This window comes from Aquarana catesbeiana, linkage group LG02 (assembly GCF_042186555.1).
Source record: "Aquarana catesbeiana isolate 2022-GZ linkage group LG02, ASM4218655v1, whole genome shotgun sequence".
In the NCBI taxonomy this organism is placed as follows: domain Eukaryota; kingdom Metazoa; phylum Chordata; class Amphibia; order Anura; family Ranidae; genus Aquarana; species Aquarana catesbeiana.
Genome location: NC_133325.1, coordinates 242022382 through 242044219, shown reverse-complemented (window position 1 = coordinate 242044219; position 21838 = coordinate 242022382). Strand labels below are relative to the sequence as shown.

Below are 21838 nucleotides of genomic sequence, written 5' to 3'. Positions count from 1 at the left end.
TCAGAGAGGCTCTTAAGGAGGTCCCTGCACAACAGGCACGTGAGTTGGCCGAACTCCTAAAGGCATTATGTTTTGCTATAAGCGCTATGAAAAATTCTATTCACAGGCGTCCCGCCTTGCACTTGTGCTAGTACACATGCATTGAACCCTTTGGTTAAAAAATTGGTTGGCCGAAACACCTTGCAAAAAGCTTCTGACTAGTTTTCCTTTTCATGGGGAGCGACTATTTGGCGATGATTTGGATAAATGCATCCAGACGATTTCTAGTGGGAAGAGTACTCTTTTGCCAGTCAAAAGAAAGTATAAATGTCCCTCATTTAAACAGACTTTTTCTCCTGCGCCAGGGGCATCCGAATCTAGGCAGTGGTGAAGGCCTCTGCCATCAGACTCTAGAGGAAAACCTCAGGGTCAGACCCAGGCACAAAAGAAGACCTGGGGCCGCAAATCTGCAAAGCCTAAAGCCTCATCATGAAGAGGCGTCCACCCTCACCAGAGTGGGGGGAAGACTTTGGGGGGTGATCATACAGATCCCCACAGAAGAGCAAGGTTTGGGGCTTTATTCAAACCTTTTTACGGTACCAAAACCAAATGGAGATGTCCAACCCATTCTAGATCTAAGGAATCTAAATCAGTTCCTGAAAATCCACTCCTTCCGCATGGAGTCGATCAGGTCAGTGGTCTCCATCCTATGAGGAGAACTTCTGGCGTCCATCGACATCAGGCATGCATATCTGCATGTCCCAATATTTCCCGCTCACCAAAGGTTTCTGCGATTTCGAAGTAGAACAGCAGCACTTTCAGTTTGTGTCCTTACCCTTCAGGCTAGCCACAGCACCCCGGGTATTCACAAAAGTACTGACCCCACCTCTAGCCAGGTTATCCCCTTCCTGCCGACCGTACGCAGATGTGCGTACTCGGCTTTCCGGGGTTATACTGGCGTTATACCGGAGGAGCGGGAGGGGACATACCGCCCCCCCCCCCCCCCCCCCGCGCGCGATCGGGAGGCCCGGTGTTCAATCGGCGGCTGGGGGCAGGCTGGAACGAAGCTGTGGGCGACTTCGTTCCAGCCTACTCATTGTAAATGCGGAAGCGACGTCATGACGTCACTTCCCGTTTACTTGGCTGCCAATGGCGCCGGTTTTAAAAAAATATACAGTGTTCAGAATCGCCATTTTCAGCGATCTGAATACTTTGAAGTGCAAAGAAGGGATCGGGGGTCTTTTAGACCCCCGATCCCTCCATAAAGAGTACCTGTCACCACCTATTACTGTCACAAGGGATGTTTACATTCCTTGTGACAGCAATAAAAGTAAAAAAAATATTTTTTTTTTTAAACACAATTTAGAAGTATAAAAATAAAATTAAAAAAATTTTTTTTTAAAGCGCCCCCGTCCCCGCGAGCTCGCGCAGCGAAGAAAACGCATACGGAAGTCGTGCCCGTATATGTAAACTGTGTTCAAATCACACATGTGAGATATCGCCGCGATTGTCAGAGCAAGAGCAATAATTCTAGCCCTAGACCTCCTCTGTAACTCAAACCTGGTAACCGTAAAAAAAATTTAAAGCATAGCCTATGGATATTCATAGGTACCGTAGTTTGTCGCCATTCCACGAGTGCGTGCAATTATAAAGCGTGACATGTTTGGTATCTATTTACTTGGCGTAACAACATCATCTTTCACATTATACAAAAAAATTGGTAACTTTACTGTTTGGATTTTTTAAAATTCATGAAAGTGTCCCTTTTCTAAAAATTTGCGTTTAAAACACCGCTGCACAAATACCGTGTGATATAAAATATTGCAACAATCTCCATTTTATTCTCTAGATTCTCTGCTAAAAAATATATATATAATGTTTGGGAACTCTAAGTAATTTTCTAGCAAAAAAATACGGATTTTAACTTGTAAACACCAAATTTCAAAAATAGGCTTAGTCATGAAAGGGTTAAGGGCACAGGGCATAACAGTCTTGGCGTACCTAGACCATCTAATAGACCAGTCAGTGGCTCGCTTAGAGCGAAGTGTACGCATTACAACCAGTTACCTGGAAAGATGAGCTCCATACGAGAGCTGGTGCAGATGGTCAGGTGGAAAAGAAATCCCTCAATTCGCCTTTGCATGAGGTTGTTGGGAAAGATGGTGGCTTCATTCGAAGCAGTCCCCTATGCCCAGTTCCATTCGAGACTGTTGCAAAACAGTATCCTGTCTGCTTGGAACAAAACGATCCAAGCTTTGGACTTGCCAATACGGGTGTCCCAAAGCCTCAGTTGGTGGTTACTAACCCAGAATCTGCTGAAAGGAAAATCCTTCAGACCAATTATCTGGAAGGTAGTAACAGATGCCAGCATCTCAGGCTTGGGAGCAGTACTAGAGAAAACAACTGTCCAAGGACAGTGGTCAAGATCCGAAAGAGCCCTGCCCATCAACATCCTAGAGATTCGGGCAGTGTGTCTGGCTCTGAAGACCTGGACCTCCAGGTTAAAGAATTGTCCTGTCAGGATCCAATCCGACAATGCCACAGCTGTGGCCTATATCAATCACCAAGGGGGCACCAAGAGTCTCTCAGCTCAGAGAGGTGAACCATATTCTAACTTGGGCAGAAAAGAATGCTCTGTGCCTATCGGCAGTCTTCGTTCCGGGAGTAGAGAATTGACAGGCGGACTACGTAAGTTGCCAGCATTTATTTTCTGGGGGAATGGTCTCTTCACTCTGATGTTTTTCAGGAGGTTTGCAAAAGATGGGGGACTCCAGACGTAGATCTTCTAGCATCCAGATTCAACATGAAGTTAGTCAACTTTGTGTCCAGGACAAGGGATCCACTCGCATGCGGAACAGATGCGCTGGTAACCCCGTGGGATCAGTTCACACTGATCTATGCATTCTGCCCTATTCAGTTGCTGCCACGACTTCTTTGCAGGATCAAGCTGGAAAGAAAGCTGGTAATTCTGACCAGAAGGTCATGGCACGCAGAAATAGTAAAGATTGCAGTGGAGGGTCCATGGCCCCTCCCACTAAGGTCAGACCTGCTCTCACAGGGGCCGATATTCCATCCTACTTTGCGAATGCTAAATTTAACGGCCTGGCTATTGAAACCCACATTCTGAAGAAACGTGGGCTTTCCGGATTGGTTATCTCTACTTTGATTAATGCAAGGAAACCAGCTTCCAGAACTTTATATTATAGAGTTTGGAAGGCTTATTTTTCCTGTTGTGAATCCAAGGGTTGGCACCCTCGGAGATATATCATGAGCAGAATTTTTGCCTTTCTACAATTAGGCGTAGAGATGAAGTTGGCCCTGATTACTATTAACGGCTAAGTCTCAGCCTTATTGATTTTTATTTCAAAGACCGCTTGCTACACATTCTTTAGTCCGGGGTTTTATGCAAGGGGTGATGCGGATTAATCTGCCAGTTAAATCACCCTTGAGCCCTTGGGACTTAAATTTAGTTTTGTCAGTGTTACAAAAACAACCATTTGAACCGATACAGCATATTCCCTTAGTCCTTCTGACAAGGAAGCTGGTATTTTTGGTTGCCATATCCTCATCAAGGAGGGTTTCAGAATTGGCTGCTCTTTCTTGTAAAGAGCCATATTTGATTATTCATGAGGACAGAGTGGTGTTCCGCCCTCGTCCAGGCTTTTTGCCAAGAGTAGTTTCAGGTTTTCACCTGAACCAAGATATTGTCCTGCCATCGTTTTTTCAAAAACCATGTTCCAGGGAAGAAAAGTCACTACATTGTCTTGATGTGGTGAGAGCAGTGAAAATCTATTTAAAGGCAACTGCTCAGATTCGTAAGACTGTCTTATTTATTCTGCCAGAGGGTCCTAAGAAAGGACAGGCAGCGTCGAAATCCACTGTCGCTAAGTGGATTCGACAAGTGATAATTTAGAACTAAGTGAAACGTTCCCCTTTAGGGTATATATAACGCATATCAAATTAGTAATCAATTCAAAAATTAAACGTACAAAAGTGATAATTAAAAGTCCATGTATAAAAATAAATCACCCAAGTGATATAAAAGTATCTTAAAAAAGTTCCAAAAAACATAGGTTCTTGCTGTGAGAAAAAAAGAAGCATGCTTGTTCCACCACCGTGAAATCAGACTGTCCGCTTACCAGAAACTCGGACATCAGCCCACAGCATTGCAGATGGAATCATAGAAGAGAGCGACGTGTTCTGGTCACCTCCCATTGCTGCTGTTATTTCCTGTAGGACGGGCTGTCTGTGAGCTTCCGGCCGGCGCTCCAGACTACACTACATGCCTACTATTGTCTACTAACGTGAATTTAACCTTTTAATTATCGAATAAAGTCAATGATTTTACACTATATGGAGCCCTTTTTTTTCCTTCTATGATTCCATCTGCAATGCTGTGGGCTGATGTCTGAGTACCTGTCAGTGTGATCATCTTTAGCCTGACCCTGCAGTCTTTGATGTCCCATTTTGATATAAGGTCTCTGATCCATTGGTCGTGGTCCGAAGCAGTATTAACAAACAGCATTCTCTGATCCTCTGTAACGGGGGATTATGCGTTTCTGGTAAGCGGCCAGTCTGATTTCACGGTGGTGGAACAAGCACGCTTCTTTTTTTCTCACAGCAAGAACCTTTTTTAAGATACTTTTATATCACTTGGGTGATTTATTTTTATACATGGACTTTCAATTATCACTTTTATACGTTTAATTTTTGGATTGATTACTAATTTGATATGTGTTATGTATACCCTAAAGGGGAACTTTTCACTTAGTTCTAAATATTTGGTTTAGTGATGATGTATATGGTCGCCAATCTTTTCTAGCGCGATTCACCCCCCTTTTTTTCTTATTTAATTTCACTGTGTCTGTGTTGCATAGATGAATTGCAGCTATAATTGTTATTGTTTATGTATTTCACTGTAGCGCAGTTATCCCCCATTTTTCTTAAGTGATAATTTAAGCTTATGATTTAAAGGGTAAGATTCCCCCGTTTTCGAGTTAAGGCGCACTCTACCAGGTCGGTTAGTGCTTCTTGGGCAGTGCGTCACCAGGCCTCCATGGCTCAGATCTGCAAGGCCCCAACTTGGTCTTCAGTACATTCACAAAATTATCAGGTGGATGTAAGGAGGTATGAGGATATCGCAGTGTGCTACAGGTAACAGTATAGGTCCTCAAGTCTGGGGGTACCCTCCTGGTTGTGTCTCCCTCCCCTCCAGTAGCATTGCTATGGGATGTCCCATTAAGTAATTAAGGCTCTGTGTCCCATGATGTACGATAAAGAAAATAGGATTTTTATAACAGCTTACCTGTAAAATCCTTTTCTTGGAGTACATCATGGGACACAGAGGTCCCCGCCCCTCTTTTATGGGTTTAAGTAATTGCTTGGCTACAAAAACTGAGGTACTCCTGGAAGGAGGACGGGTTATATAGGGGAGTGAACTTCCTGTATTGGGTATACCAGTGTCCATCACCTGAAGGTGGCCCATAACCCATTAAGTAATTACTTAAGGCTCTGTGTCCCATGATGTACTCCAAGAAAAGGATTTTACAGGTAAGCTGTTATAAAAATCCTATTTTTTGTTGCTTTCCTGGAGTTCAGCTTTAACTTGCTATTTATATGGTTTAAACGGCTTGGAAAAAAAGTGTGAATGATAATAAACAGTGTGGAAATGATTCCTTTTTTATTTTATTTTTTTTTTTTTTCCCATCTCTCTAATTTTTGGAACCTTATTGTTGTGGAGGGTGAAGAGGTGGCATATTTCATCGATCCTACTAGATTCAAACTTTATAGTATCCTGTACACACATAGAAGTGACTTTAAAACACATGTATATTACCAACATCTATGTAGAAAAAAAAATTAAACACTTGTATTTATACAGTCATGATGCGGTTTTTTCCTCTTAATAAACATTTACATCCTGCAATTGCTTTTCAGGAGTTTCCATTTCCACTAATAAAATAAGTTCATCTTATTTCGTTAGGCTTTCAACTGGCTGCTTTGCAATGTCATTCAAACAACTTCTTTGCATGACATTTTATGGCACTTTGTGGCATCACTTACACCTGCTCCACTGGAACCAGAGGAAGAAGAGGATGAGGAGAATAAGGCAAATAAAGAGAATGCTGAACAAGTATGTTTTAGAGGAATCTGATGTGCTTTCTAACCAGTTTATTGCTTATAGTGTTTGTTTTTTTGTTTTGTTTTTTTTTTTTGTTAGAACTGTACCTGCACTCTTCTACTGAACATGTAACACAAGCTTGTGATCATTTTTGTTTGTAGCTGGCTTTTTTTGAAAAAATAAACCATGTCACCCTTTCTCTGTGTAATTTTTTGCACAGGGCACCCCCGATCCTCCTCTTCTCAGGTCCCCTGCCGGCACACCTAGCCCCTCCCTCCTGCCAAGTGCCCCTGTAGCAAGTAGCCTTGTATGGGGCTCGCTCCTGAGCCACTGATTTATTTGTTCATTCACATGCGAAGCCCGACCACCCCTGCTCCTGATCTCTCCTCATTAGCTCACTGGCTGTGATTAAAAGAATAGTGCTCCCGCTGCTGTACAGCTGGCTTTTAAGCGGGAGAGCTGTAGCTCTCGTGCACATCGCTGGATTGAGATGGGGCTCCGCTTCCTTCTAATTCCCATGGCGGGTTTCATTGTGGACTGCTCTTACTCTACCAGTTTTATAAACGTGCCTATTTTCTGATGGCTTTTATTGAAGTTGACTGATATTTTGAACATATGAAAAATGGGGGAGTTGGGACTTTAAATGAAGCGCAATTAAGTGCATCCATCCTGGTAATGGGTAAACATAGAGGGAAATTGGGACTTTAGATGAAGCGATTGGATAGTGGAGGTAAATTACACCATGTTTAAATTTCACCATGGAGTATTTAATTGTCGTCAAAGATATACAGACAATAAAGAGTATCAGTTGATATACTGTACATATAAGGAGCGTGCACATGGCATGAACATGGTAGTAAAGTAAACATAAAACCGCACATAATATTGATGGTAGGTTGATTGAATAGCATAGCACAGTAATGTCAACGACAACATGCCTGGCACCGACAAGTGCATCCACACAGTAAAAATGTATCCACTCAATGGGAGAAGTTAGTATATTTGAGTACATGAGGTGGTTCAGTCAGTATGCTTCCATATAAGCTGTAACTGGGGCATCAAAAAAAGCTCAACGCGTTTCGTGGATACTTTTCCACTCATCAGGAGCTGATGCAGCCAAACTTCCTATGGAATATATGTATAAATTAGCAAACCATACTATTATTGTAAAGAGAGCAACAAAATAGATTGACATTGGTGTATATCAGGGATATGCAATTAGCGGACCTCCAGCTGTTGCAAAGCTACAAGTCCCATCATGCCTCTGCCTCTGGGTGTCATGCTTGTGGCTGTCAGAGTCTTGCTATGCCTCATGGGACTTGTAGTTCTGGAACAGCTGGAGGTCCGCTAATTGCATATCCCTGGTGTATATAAATAATCAACCACAATCACCAACTCAGACAGTGAGTGCAATGCGTCGTGGTGGGTGCAAGGTGGGCCAGGAACACAGCCTAGCCACGGGAGCTGAGGCGACATGATACACGGATGCGACATCAGGCAGAGTAAGGAAATGCGTAATGTGGTATAGGTATCCGCAAACAGGGATAAAGTGTAATTGTCGGAACAAGCGTATCTGGGGACAAAATATTAAATGTGTATAGTTTATAATTAATAGTATTATGTGAATCATAGTGGTTAATAATGAACACAGTGAGTTCCATAAAGAGTATTGACATAAGTAAGGATAGTGCCAAAAAGTATTAAAGTTTGTCTGAAAATACTTGAGATTAAATGGGAGGTACAAGGATTGAGTGAAAGTATGACCAACAAATTATAAGACCAAAAAATTGTAAAGAGAGATATAAGTGAGGGGAAAGTGAATGGGCAACATTGGGCAAATGGACTAAAAATGTAAAAAGCTGAAAAACGGGATCACCGAAAAAAAAGAAAATCTCACCCAAAAGTCGCATCCAAGCGCCACCAGCAAGGCATTATGCTGGTGTGCAATAACCCCAGGAGGAGACCAGCTGAATGCACAGCTAGGCTCCAGGTGAGGGGTATATGTACATGCCGTTAACGCCACGTAAGTGAAAACGTGGAGGAGAGGCCGCACCTGAGCTGATCACATGCTTAAAGATCGGCACAAAAAAAAAAACCTCCATGGAGACCGAGATCTAAACGCTAGACGTCAGCGTGATGACTCCACATGCTGGTGTCACACACGACGTAGGGAACGTGGCACCGATGCGCAAAGGGGTGTCCGCCCAAACCTCCCGATCACCAAGTGAAAAGTGGAGGACCCTGGCGCATTGCAGCTCCTGTGGTGGAGAGGGAAACCAGCACCAACCAAGCGCTCAACCAACCACATAAAGCATAACACTGACCAGGTGGAGAGTATGCAGGGAACACCTACAAATACATGCCCATGTGGGGCATCAGATCAGCGCCAGGAATGCTGCTTAATAACAATGCCATGTACATAACTAACTTAGATCTCTAACTATCTTAGATATTTTGAACATAGACTGGTAGGTTCCTGGGAAAGCTGCACAGCAAGGATCTCTAAGAAGCAGCTAAAATGGTGTACATAAAAAAAAAAACAGGTGTCAACTGTTCTCATGCATATGATTGATTGCACTGTAGATTCCCGTCTTTTCTTTTTAAAGCTGTCCTCAAGAGTTCAGCCAGTTAATAAGTTCATTTAAGTCTCCTAAATATGATCATGTTTTCGGCTCCATTATATCTGCATTTTGTTGCTTTCTCTCCTCTACGCTATATACTTGCCTTCTTTTACTGCACTTAAAGCATGTGCTGTATAAAAATCCTTGTGGCCCTGGATAGTAGTGGAAAACTATATTTTGATCACAAAGGAAATCTAATGAGTTTTTCTCCAACTCTGTTTGCCCGTTTCAGGAGAAAGATACAAGAGTGTGTGAACACCCTCTTTCAGACATTGTGATTGCTGGTGAAGCAGCTCACCCATTGCCTGACACATTTCACCGTCTTCTTCAGACCATTTCTGATCTTATGATGTCACTTCCTGGGGGCAGTTCACTACAACAGATGGCACTGAGGTGAGCATTTTTTTACTTGTCAAAGTGAAAAAAGTAATTAAACCAGAAATGAATGTGCTTGGAAGGTAATCAACTAGGCAAGAACTATTGCTATTTAAACTTAATTTGTTTTTTTTCAGGTGTTGGAGTCTTAAATTCAAGCAGTCTGATCACCAGTTTCTCCACCAGAGTAATGTTTTTCACCACATTAACAACATCCTTTCAAAGTCTGATGATGGTGATAGTGAAGAAAGTTTCAACATTAGTGTGCAGTCTGGCTTTGAAGCAATCAACCAGGTTATTGTCGGTGTTTTTCAATCTTTTCATTATATGTAAATATATGCAAACCCTAATAATTTATACTATTATAACTATTATACTAGCTCATTATGTCCACGATGTCCCCGCTGGTGGCCGCATCCATCTTCACCCTCTTCCTTCCGGGGCTATGGACTCCGGTTCTGTGACTGGCTGGAGTCACGTAACGTCAGTCCCGCGCATGAACGCGGGAGCCGACGGTCACGGCACAGGTCCTTTTAGAATTGCACAATCTTACCCTTTCTTTAGTGCACATGCGCCGATGACGTCGGCGCAAGCGTGTTTGGTAAATATCTCTTAAACCATGTAGGTTTAGGAGATATTTCCAGTACCTACAGGTAAGCAGGTTTACAACCACTTTAAAGTATTTAGACAAGTGTATCAGAATGGATTACCTTTAAAAAAATTCTGGGTGGAACTCCGCTTTAAGGTGTTAGTACATGCAGATGTCTGCGTGAACAGCAGCCTAAGGTCTCATGTACACTACAGCTTCTTAACTTGCGTTTAGAAGCTTTTGGCTTTTTTTTTTCCAAAGCTCCTAAAATCAACTCTATAAAAGCCTGTGTCCATGCACACACAGGCTTTTAAAAGAGTTTAGAAGCTGCTGTGGTTAGGGGAGGTTCAACCTTTCTCGCCGGCTTTTTCCCGCGGCCGTCAGTCAACCTAGTCTTTGTGTACATGAGCCCTTAGAGTATTGAAAGATCAAGTTTGAGGACCTAATACTTTAAAGTGGATGTAAACCCCCAATTTTTTTTTTTTTTTTGATCTCATACTGTAGAGCAGGGATATGGAATGAGCGGACCTCCAGCTGCTGCAGAACTACAAGTCCCATGAGGCATAGCAAGACTCTGACAGCCACAAGCATGACACCCAGAGGCAGAGGCATGATGGGACTTGTAGTTTTGCAACAGCTGGAGGTCCGCTAATTGCATATCCCTGCTGTAGAGTAAGATTTCCTATCATTTGAGCCCAGTCTTGCCACACAGTTAATCTATCTCTGAGCAATCCTCTTTTATTGTTCAGTGAGATAAATCTTGACAAACTGAGAAAAACTTTGTCAAATACTCCCCCTTGCTGTAAGTGACAGGTGATTTACATATCTCGTGCACTAGCCTAAGACATGTAGTATTTTTTAATTCCCACTCCACTTCCTTCTTCAGCAGCTCTGCAAGGATTGGCTGTTCCACATCTCAGCATGATTTGGCATGCTGAAGTCATGTGGTTACTTTCCTGTCTTTTCACTGGATGTTAGAGATCATAGCAGAAGTTCAGCAGAAGTTCAGTGTAAGAAATACACAGGAGAAAATGCATATTGACAAGGGAAGTGTAGAGGTGGGCGGGGAGTCTACTGACATCACGACTCCACCCACCGAGCTCCAGACAACAGACCCACCCACAGAATCTGCAGTTTTTCGGGTCTAATAACAGACAGAGGGTAGACATTTGACAGGTAAAGATACATGCAGGAGGCATGTATATCCTTATAGATAACCCCTATGGCAGTAGTTTAGAAAGGATGACATTGGGTTTACATCCACTTTAAAGCTAAAGTATTAAAAGTAAATGTGCCATTTGGTATGAATGTCAATCTTCAGTCCAAGTGAAGGGCAAACTGTGTAAAAACTTTCTAAAATACCATGTATCTAAATGAAACCCCGTATCTATTTCAGATTTTAACTGTGGCATTTCTTCATACCTTTTTTAAACCTTTAAAATAAGCATCTCCAGTAATACATTGCGAGTAGCAGACTTTGCAGTGCAGTTCACCAATAGTAGCAATATACAGTATTGTCATGAAGACTTTAGGTTTCCAAAATAGGATATATAGTACTAAATATCTTATTATAGTGTTGACTAAAAAAATAACATTTCACAAATCTGTTTAGTAAGGTAAATATAAATATTTCCTAGTCAATATTTAATGACAGCAGGTATAGATTTAATACCTGCTTTGCTGCAAAAGTTTATAGATCTCAATAACTGAAGCTCCATATACATGCACAGTTAAAAGTGCCATTCTCCACACCCTCTGTTTCTGAACATATGCTTAATTATAGAGAGACAGTCTAGTAAAAAGTTACTGCTGTGTGGTGTCTCCAGAAAGCCCATTAATCTTGTGAAAAGCTTTGTATTTAATGCCTATTTGAGAATAAAAGATGGATGTTATTAGCTTAATAAAAAATATAGACTATTTTAAACCATTTTCAACTTTATATAACATCCCAAATCCTTTTATAGTTTGCCTGTGTTATGGTTTACTACTAACAACGTTGTACAACTATCTGTAGTTTCCAGACAACAAGTGTTTGTTACTCTTAACACAAAGCAACTTTTTGCTGTGGAGTCAGATTTAAATAGATGGGAACTAAACTTGTGTTTACCTTAATACATTGGAAATGGCATTTACACACTACTATTTTCAGTTAATTTTTGGTTCAAATCTCAGAACAAGAAAATAATTCTAAACATTGTGGTTATGTCTGTTTTGTAGTAACTTTTTAAATGAACAATATTTTGTTTCACTCTACTCTTTCACTATGCTTTAAAATACTGTGTAATAAGACCCTTTGTAGCTGGTTTTCCACAATGATGGGCAGGTTTACTGTCATAAAGCACTTTCCGTTGCAGTTTTCCCACAGCGTGTGTGCAGTGTACGTGCGTTTTTTTTTTTTTTTTTTTTGTGCAGGTTACCCCCTCTTTTCGTAGACTTCTGTTAGATCGGGTGTATTTGGTGCATGTTCTGGGGGTTCACCAAAAGTCCTGCATGCTTTCAGCAAACGCACCAAAAACATTCAATCTAATAGTCTAGTCTATGGGAAAGCACTAAACTGCAGAAGATCAGTGTGACAGCATCCTTGCACACCTTGATTTTGCTGGATAAAATGTATTTTGTGCTTACACGTATGCATTTAAGAATTACAATGTCGCATTGCATTTCAGAGATATTTTATTGTTGGTGAAAATGTCTTATCTGTACGCCTCCTAAAAGTAAATCTATTTGGTCTTCCAGGAACTTTGCTTAGTTACTGCCCTCAAAGACATGACCAGCATTGTTGACATTAAGACTTCCAGCAGACCAGCTATGATTGGAAGTTTAACAGATGGGTCTACAGAGACGTTTTGGGAATCAGGCGATGAAGACAAAAATAAAACAAAGAGCATCACAATAAACTGTGTAAAAGGAATTAATGCACGTTATGTATCAGTCCACGTGGACAACTCTCGTGATTTGGGGGTAAGTATGACAACTTAATTTATAGAGTGCATGATATCGTAATGTGGTGTTCAGGTATGAACTGGCTAAAGCACTGTATGCAAATTGGAGCAACTAAAAGCCAGTTATCAGATTTCAGTGTACACAGTTTAGAAGTGTATTCTAGATGGTTGATTTGGTCTACTCTGAACAATGTAATTGCTGTTCGCCATTTTTTTTTTTTTTTTTTTTTTTTTTTTTTTTTTACCATACCGTAATTACTATTGGGTTTAATTCAAACTGAAAATTATCCACTGTCAGCCAGTCAGTCTTTTGCAGTGCTGTGTGGTGCAAAAGACTGTAGTCTAACTTGCCTTGCAGGCACGGTTTGTCTGGAGTGCCACTTGAATTCTCAAAGACCACACCATCTATAGACCTGTTTTTTGTTTTTTTTCTACCCATTTAATTATTGTGCACATTTTACTTATCACTTTAAAACGTTTGCGGCAGACATGCTGCTTAAAATGTTTTACACTCCCAGAGCTAGTTTGTTTTTTTTTTTTGTTTTTTATTTAGGTACAAATGTTTCTGAAATTGTTATCTGTTAATTTGATAATTCTAATAAAATATATTACTATTTACATTTATGTTTTTTTTTTTTTTTTTTGTTTGCCTTAAAGAACAAAGTCACTTCATTAACCTTTTTATGTGGGAAGACTGTGGAAGACCTATGCAGAGTCAAGCAGGTAAAGCTTGTTTGTATAATCGTGATATGTAGTTTAGCAGAGTACACTTGTTTTAGAAATGAATTAATCTTATTGTTGCATTACTACACATGTAATGAACATCCTTTTTTTTTTTTTTCCAACCGGGTACTGTAAAAACTACATTTTACTCTGTCTGCTACACTAAGTGTCCTTCCACCTTTGCAGCTAATTTTGGGAACCCACAACTATATTTGTGTTTCCATACACACAGCATAGCTACAAATAAATTAATGTTTCTAGTTTCTTTGAAGCAGGATTATACACTGGACTCTATAGGCAGCTTGTAGTATTTAGATTAACTTGCAATGTGCTTGGGATCAGATTGATTGAACAAGTGCATTAGCAAACCATTTACCACCCAGACCTTGAGATCTAGTTCACAACTGATAAAGATGATCTGCCAGCAGAGTACAGTTATGTACGTTATTAACAGGGTTAATTATGGGAAACATAGTTGTCCCCTTTCATGTAATGGTAAAGCGGAGCTCCACCCAAAATTGGAAGTTCCGCTTTAAGCACTCCTCTCCCGCTCCCCTGGCATATTTGGCATGTCATTTTTGTTTTGGGGGTGGGGCGGTACCTAGTTTTGACATGTACCGGCTGCCACTTCTGCTCAGACCACCTAGGTGATCCGGTCAGACGTTCTCTCCCCCTCCCTCCATACAGTCTAAGACGTCACAGGTCCCAGAAGACTGGCGGCACAGTGCAACGTGTGCACCCGCCTGTGAAGCCGCAAGCTGTCACAGCCAGGAGAGAGAGAAGCAATGGTTCCGGTGACCACGTTACTGGATCCTGGGACAGGGGAGTGTGTTTATTAAATATCAGCAGCTACACTTTTTGTTACATAGTAGGTGAGGTTGAAAAAAAAGACACACATCCATCAAGTCCAACCTATGTGTGTGATTGTATGTCAGTATTACGTTGTATATCCCTGTATGTTGCGGTCATTCAGGTGCTTGTCTAATAGTTTTTTGAAACTATCGATGCTCCCCGCATAAACCACCGCCTGTGGAAGAGAATTCTACATCCTTGCCACTCTTACAGTAAAGAACCCTCTAAGTAGTTTAAGGTTAAACCTCTTTTTTTCTTCTAATTTTTAATGAGTGGCCACGTGTCTTGTTAAACTATTTTCCGCAAAAAAGTTTTATCCCTATTGTGGGGTCACCAGTACAGTATTTGTAAATTGAAATTCTATCCCCTCTAAAGCGTCTCTTCTCCAGAGAGAATAAGTTCAGTGCTCGCAACCTTTCCTCATAACTAAGATCCTCCAGACCCTTTATTAGCTTTGTTGCCATTCTTTGTACTTGCTCCATTTCCAGTAATACTTCCAGAGGACTGGTGCCCAGTACTAGACAGCATACTTCAGGTGTGGCCGGACCAGAGTCTTGTAGATTGGGAGAATTATTGCTTTATCCCTGGAGTTAATCCCTTTTTTTAATGCATGCCAATATTCTGTTTGCTTTGTTAGCAGCAGCTTGGCATTGCATGCCATTGCTGAGCCTATCATCTATTAGGACCCCCAGGTCCTTTTCCATCCTAGATTCCCTCAGAGGTTCTCCCCCTGGTGTATAGATTGGATTTATATTTTTGTCACCCAAATGCATTATTTTACATTTACGTTGTAGCTGCTGACTTTTAATAAACACAAACGGCTGGAGCTCCTCTTTTTAAGGAGGGAGAGTAAAAAGTGGAGTAGGATTTTTAAGAAAATAATAAGGCAAGTGGCATTTTTTAGGTTCTGTTATGTGAATGGGAACTCATAACCAATATAAAGTGTTATCTCAACTTGGCTGAAGATGTGGAAATGCACTTTAAAAAGGAGCCCTGTTTTTTTTTTTTTTTTTTTTGTTTTTTTTATTATATAACTCGGACCCATCCTCTGCATTGAATAGCTCATCTGCCGTCAGTGCATTGTCTATATCCATTCACGTACTCTTGTAAACTTATTATTGTAGTTCTTTTAAAAGGCGCCTCTTAAGATAAGAATAAGAGAGCCACCATAACTGATTTTTGAAGATGCATGTTCTGAGCCTTTCATGCCTAGTCTGTCTCTAAACAAATTTGTGCATAATTGGTGTCCTAGCACTTCAGTTTCTGCATGCCTATTCTGGGTTGGTGACTAAGGATGACTCTCCAGAGCTTTCACCTTTAGAAGAAAGGCTACTACCCTTAGGTCGGCCTAAATTTCAGTTCGAATTTCAGCAGGAACCATGTATGGGCGGGCTTAATGTACCAAGTTTAATGTTCGATCAACTTGGGTACAACCAGCCTGCCAGATTTTGCATGCAATTATTGCCAACAGCTAGTATGGCCGCTAGCAATAATCACTGTCTTCTCCCAGCGGAAGGGATTCCCTTGTCAATATTGTCTGTGTTGATGGGGTAATCAAATTTCTTTCCTAAAACCCATCTATGGTGGGCGCAGAAGAATAGAGGCTGTTAACTTAGTAAAGTGAGTGTTTGTTGTACCTGGAAAATAAGATAAAGTTGCAGCCCGTGGTTGAAATTCGCTCCATGTATGGGCTGCGTAAGATATTGTAAAAACATGATCTGTAGACATCCACGGAAGACAAGGTTTGGGAAAAAACATCCTGCCCCACATCACACATTTCAGAGGGAATTATTAAAATGATTTGAGGGTTCAAATGGTATATTTCAGGGATATGCAATTAGCGGACCTCCAGCTGTTGCAAAACTACAAGTCCCATCGTGCCTCTGCCTCTGGGTGTCATGCTTGTGACTGACAGTCTTGCTATTCCTCATGGGACTTGTAGTTCTGCAACAGCTGGAGGTCCGCTAATTGCGCATCCCTGGTATATTTGTTTAGTTGCTTAATTAACTCCAGTCTAACAAATTCTGTAATACCCTCAGGTATGGATAGCTTTTTTAGGGTGCAGTAATCGTGTGGGATTGTTGATATATAGACTGTAACAGTGTCTGTCTACTCTAAGGCTGACCTGGATTCTAGGCACATTGGCTGGATAACAAGTGAGCTTCCTGGAGGAGATAACCATATCATCAAGATTGAGTTGAAGGGTCCGGAGAATACGCTAAGAGTGCGGCAAGTTAAAGTGCTCGGCTGGAAAGATGGCGAGTCCATCAAAATAGCTGGACAGATTTCAGCTAGCGTATCACAGCAAAGGAATTGTGAATCAGAGACACTACGTGTGTTCAGACTGATAACTTCACAGGTATGTGACAGCAGCAAATCATACTAACCACATTTTTGTCTGAGAACTTGCTAGCTGGGTTTCTAAGAAGCAGGGGGAAAAAGAAAACGCAGTACAGACAGACCTATCTCTTGTTCACCGGTATAGAAAAAATAATTTTAATACATTTTGTTTTTGTTTTTTTTGCTTAAAAAATCTTAGAAGAAAAAAAGTTTTTAGATATGTAGTCTATTAAAGTGAACCTCGCTAAACAAATGCATACATGGCTACATTTGCACTTGAAAGCTGGTACCATGTGCAGCTAGGCTAGGGCATATTACTTTTAGTATTCATCTTTCCACTTGCATTGGAATCCCTACAAACTGCCTGTGCAAACACCATTTTTTTTCTAATAAAGTAAATACTTGTACAAGCATAGGCACCACCCAGTATGATAAATTGTCACAGTAAGCTTTGTTTTTTGTGCCAAAAGGAAGTTACTAGTTGCTGACAGACTACAAAATTATATTTGTAAACAAAATTTGGAAGTTTGCTTTAAGACATTGAACCTTAGGGAGAACAAATGGTTCTCTGAGGGGTTGCAGATTGGGATCTGAGGGAAATTCACTTTTGGTTTCCATGCTGTGGTAAAATTTCAAACCCAATATGTCATACAGTTGCTATATAGAGTAGTTGTAGACCGTATAAAATGTACTTATCTCCTATCAGTAGTATATCATATTCAGCTGCTTTGTAGTGTTGAAAATGTTTTAATATCAGAGCTGCTTCAGCTTTAATCATTTTCAGAAACCTATCCCGCAATGTGACTAAATACTTCTAGATATACCATGATCGAAGAGTTAAAGTGTGTTGCGCTGTTCCTTTAAATCAAATTTTTCACAATAATGCAATCATAGTGCAAAACTCACATCCCCAATTACAAATTATAAAAAGGGGTAAATAAACTAAGTGAACATCACTTGTCCATAAAATCCGAAAACAGATCATAAACAGCAGTGTTTTGTCTTTAGTACAAGATACTTCAGTGCTCTGCCACCTTCACATAAACACACAGCTTACCAGAAATTCAGACCTCAGAGCAGAATTGATCTTGCAGCATTTAAATATATCGGAGTACTTCCACTAATGGTTCAAATACGTCAGAACAAATAACATCCAGCATAAAGGAGAAAAGAGAAACTCCATAGTGTAGCATGAGATAACAGGTTTATTGTATAATAAAGGTACTTGCATTAGGGCCCTTTCACACGGGCAGACCCAATCGGACCCTCTAGTTGTCTCTATGGAGTGGCGGGTTTCAACACCCACAGACATTCAATCCTATCCGCTAAAAACAGATGGATGGGGATCCGTTCTCCATCTGCCTGGCGGATCAGATGGCAGTTGGGTGTAAATGGAAAGGTGGTCCGTTTTACATCCCATTGCCCATAGAGGAGAGTGGACTGTGTCTGCTCTGCATAAGTAGAGCGGACAGGGACCAGCCATCTGCCTGCTCAGCAGACAGATTCCCCACTGAGCAGGCAGACTCCAACAGGAGCCCGCTCTATGTAAGGGACCTTACACTAACGAGACTAGCATGTAACAGCAATTTGGCTCAGCTAAGTGGGCGTGTTGATGTCACCGCTAACCACTGTCTGATACATTTCATCACAACAGACCTGGATAAATGAGAACCTTCACAGATCTATTTCTTTTTCGTAGATGTGTGCTTTACAGTACATGTCCGTTGTTCACCCAAAACACAGGTTATGTATTTTCACAGAAGTGTGGTAGCCTTCAATTAAATATGGTATAGAACTGAATATTCTTTAGCTGGGTCACATTGTGATCTTCTTCTTCACATTATGACCTATTTTGTAAATTTCCATGTCTGAATGGATGCGAGTATCTGTAATATTGCTATTGGACTGCATTTATAATAAAAGTATGCAATTTTGGCATTTGCATGCATTATACTAAGAAAAAAAATGTTTGTTTCACAGGTATTTGGCAAGTTGATCTCTGGAGATGCGGAACCAACACCAGAACAAGAGGAGAAAGCTCTGCTATCCTCACCTGAGGGAGAGGAAAAGGTATACTGAAACATTACTGTGTATTGCTAGGATATGAACAAACCTATCTCCATTTAGTCTGAGGAAACATGGCACTAAACTCTGTCACAGTTGTAGTCAGAGTCTTCAAGTGAGAAAGTGATACTCCTAAACACCAAGGCCTGAGGTGTGCCTTGGCCTGGCTGGTCAGTGTGCCTTGAAAAGAGGGCAAAAAGACACAAATTTAGGTGAAGAAGGGAAGGTAACAATCCAAGTGGAGTAGCGCGCGCCCGGATGGCAACAGTATATATCCGATAAGTGTCCGCTATGACAGGAGAGACCCCCCCCGACTCCTGACTTGGTGATGAGACCGAACCCCCTATAGAACATGCGAAGCTACCCAGAACCCAACTAAACATCCCGTGGACGATTGGATAGAGCCTGAAGCCTGAGACGACCCTGACATGAGAATGAACTGCTTGTGAATGAGAGGATGCGTGGGGGAAGGGGAGCAATGGCTGCCCCGAGGAGCCCCTGCAAAACGATAGCCGAGAAGATCGAAACTTCAATCGAACACCAATGAAGTGCTCAGTGAAACCCCCCCCCAACCCCTGGACAACTGGCAGGAGTTCAAAATGCTGAATACCTGAACGATGTGATGGAGTAGGTGGATGAGGTCCATGCGCTATGGCAATAAGCATTGTCAACCTGGAGAAACCATGCCAGACACAGACTACTGGTCCCACCTGATTGGGTCATGCTTCAGCCTGTGACCTGGCAACCGAGTCTGAATCCTGAAACGAGGAAGGAGGGCCAGACTCCACCCCAGGGAAATGAGTCCCATGGCATGAAACAATCATACCTAAAGTGACTGAAACCCCTACCTGGAACTGACTGGGGAACGGAAAAGATGACTGGACTGACGTTCCTGAGCAGTCTTCCAGGCCACATCCTAGCCAAGATATCAGAGCCGAAAGTGGAATCCAGAATCATGACGACGTTTGCCCAAACCTACCACTTAAGGACCAACAAGGGGATGATGGATGCCAATACCGCCCAACCTGAGAACACGAACAAGAGAAATGACAAACAACAATACATGAGAACAACAACGCCCCTCTGTGCCTACCTAAGTATGAGAACATGAGCAGAAATGTCCAGACCACTGCACGTGAATGAACCTGATGACTGATTTCCCCCCCCCCCTCGTGTAAATGGTGAGTGAGCCCGAGTAACCTGCAGCGCAGAGACAGGTAATTAAACTGAAAAACTCAGGGCTGGTGTACCCACAGACCGTGGTGGGTGATTGTACAGGTGTGGTGAATGAACGTGCATCGTATGACGTATGGTATACGGGCGAGAAGATTGTGGACAACAATCATTAACAAACAAAACCTCCAGCCTGTATGGATCTGTAGCAGTGACAGATCCTGACATGTGAGCCCTAGCTAACTGACCCAGGTACAAACATGAACAAAGATACGATGAGACATGACAAACAACAAAGATAAAACAGCTACTGGAGTATGCCGTGACTGAACAACAACGCCCCTCTGAGAAACGGTGATGGCTGAAACACCGAGCCTGAAGCGCTATGACAGAAATGCTGAGGCAGAAACGCTATGACTAAAATCCTGGTGCAGAAACGCAAGGACAACAACGCTAAGGCAGAAAGCCATAACAGAAATCCTGGGGCAGAAGCGCTATGAAAGAAATGCTGAGACAGAAATGCTGGGGCAGAACGCCATGACAGAAAAACGCCATGACATGACGCCAATTCCTGGGGCAGAAACCCTGGGGCAGAAACGCCGTGACAGAAATGCTGGGGCAGAAACGCCGTGACAGAAATGCTGGGGCAGAACGCCGTGACAGAAATGCTGGGCCAGAGCGCCGTGACAGAAATGCTGGGCCAGAGCGCCGTGACAGAAATGCTGGGCCAGAGCGCCGTGACAGAAATGCTGGGCCAGAGCGCCGTGACAGAAATGCTGGGCCAGAGCGCCGTGACAGAAATGCTGGGCCAGAGCGCCGTGACAGAAATGCTGGGCCAGAGCGCCGTGACAGAAATGCTGGGCCAGAGCGCCGTGACAGAAATGCTGGGCCAGAGCGCCGTGACAGAAATGCTGGGCCAGAGCGCCGTGACAGAAATGCTGGGCCAGAGCGCCGTGACAGAAATGCTGGGCCAGAGCGCCGTGACAGAAATGCTGGGCCAGAGCGCCGTGACAGAAATGCTGGGCCAGAGCGCCGTGACAGAAATGCTGGGCCAGAACCCCTGGTGCAGAAAAACGCTATGGCAGAACCGCAGTGAACATAAATGCCGGGGCAGAAACGCCACAATATGAACACTGTAACTGAAGTGGTAGATGCCCGGGAGGCGTGCGGGGATCCCCCACCCCACCATGATGCTCCACGTGAGTACCGGGAGATGAACAGGCGGGTGAGCGCCCCTCATCCCCAATGAGAACTGTGAGGCATGCGGGCGTCCCCTCTATGCTTGGCATAGTTCCAGGGAGGTGAACTGGCGCGTGAGTGGCACGTGGGTGGGTGATGGATGGATGCTACCCCCCCCCCCATGATCGCCGGGAGAAGCAGGCAGTCAGCTCCCACGATGCTGGCAGGAAACAGGGATGAAAGGGAGAAGTGGGCGGGACTGAGACAGGCTGAGGTGATGATAGGACGGACAGCCCCCCCACATGAACGCCGGGAGAAGTGGGCAGGCGGCACCCTGGCCAGATGGAGCCGTGGGTGGTTGGAGTATGGATGGATGAACTCCCCACCCTCCGGCATGAGCGCCGGGCGGCTCCCACAGCGCTGGCAGGAACACAGGGATAAAGGAGAGAAGCAGGCGGCGGGATTAAGCTCAGCGCCCACTCCCCTCCCTGCATGAGCGCCGGGAGAAGTGGGCGGTCCCCCCCGGAGGTGGATGGAACATGGGCTGAAGGGGAGGACGGGCGGGGTGGGCCCATGATGCTTGTGGAACCCGGGGATGATGGGGGACGGACGGGCAGGCAGTCCCCTGGTGGTGTTTTGAGAGTAAACGACATCATGGCTGCGGCTGACTGCCATTCTGTAAGGAGGCCAGAGGTGACTTGCGTCGACCCAGAAACGCCGATGAGCCCTGGCCTGACAGAGGAGGAGGCTTAAATAGCCCTCTCAGATTCCTCCCACAAATACAGGCTAGCCTTTACACTTATCAACAAAGTTGTATATTTAATGATTCATTTGGTTATTTCCTGAGTTGAGCCAGTAGCATGCTCCTCAGGAATTATCG

The 21838-nt window shown here is 43.0% G+C and overlaps 1 protein-coding gene across 18 annotated transcripts in view; it reads left to right on the top strand.

The window, feature by feature from the left end:
• The window catches only part of MYCBP2 (MYC binding protein 2), a 370986-nt gene that overhangs the window by 310305 nt on the left and 38843 nt on the right, over window positions 1-21838 (top strand). For all 18 annotated transcript variants that reach the window (XM_073614281.1, XM_073614278.1, XM_073614285.1 and 15 more), the window contains 7 exons: window positions 5963-6112; window positions 8954-9114; window positions 9234-9390; window positions 12422-12646; window positions 13285-13350; window positions 16322-16561; window positions 18523-18612. In XM_073614281.1, the coding sequence (XP_073470382.1) occupies window positions 5963-6112; window positions 8954-9114; window positions 9234-9390; window positions 12422-12646; window positions 13285-13350; window positions 16322-16561; window positions 18523-18612 (1089 nt within the window). The remainder of the gene's footprint in view (window positions 1-5962; window positions 6113-8953; window positions 9115-9233; window positions 9391-12421; window positions 12647-13284; window positions 13351-16321; window positions 16562-18522; window positions 18613-21838) is intronic.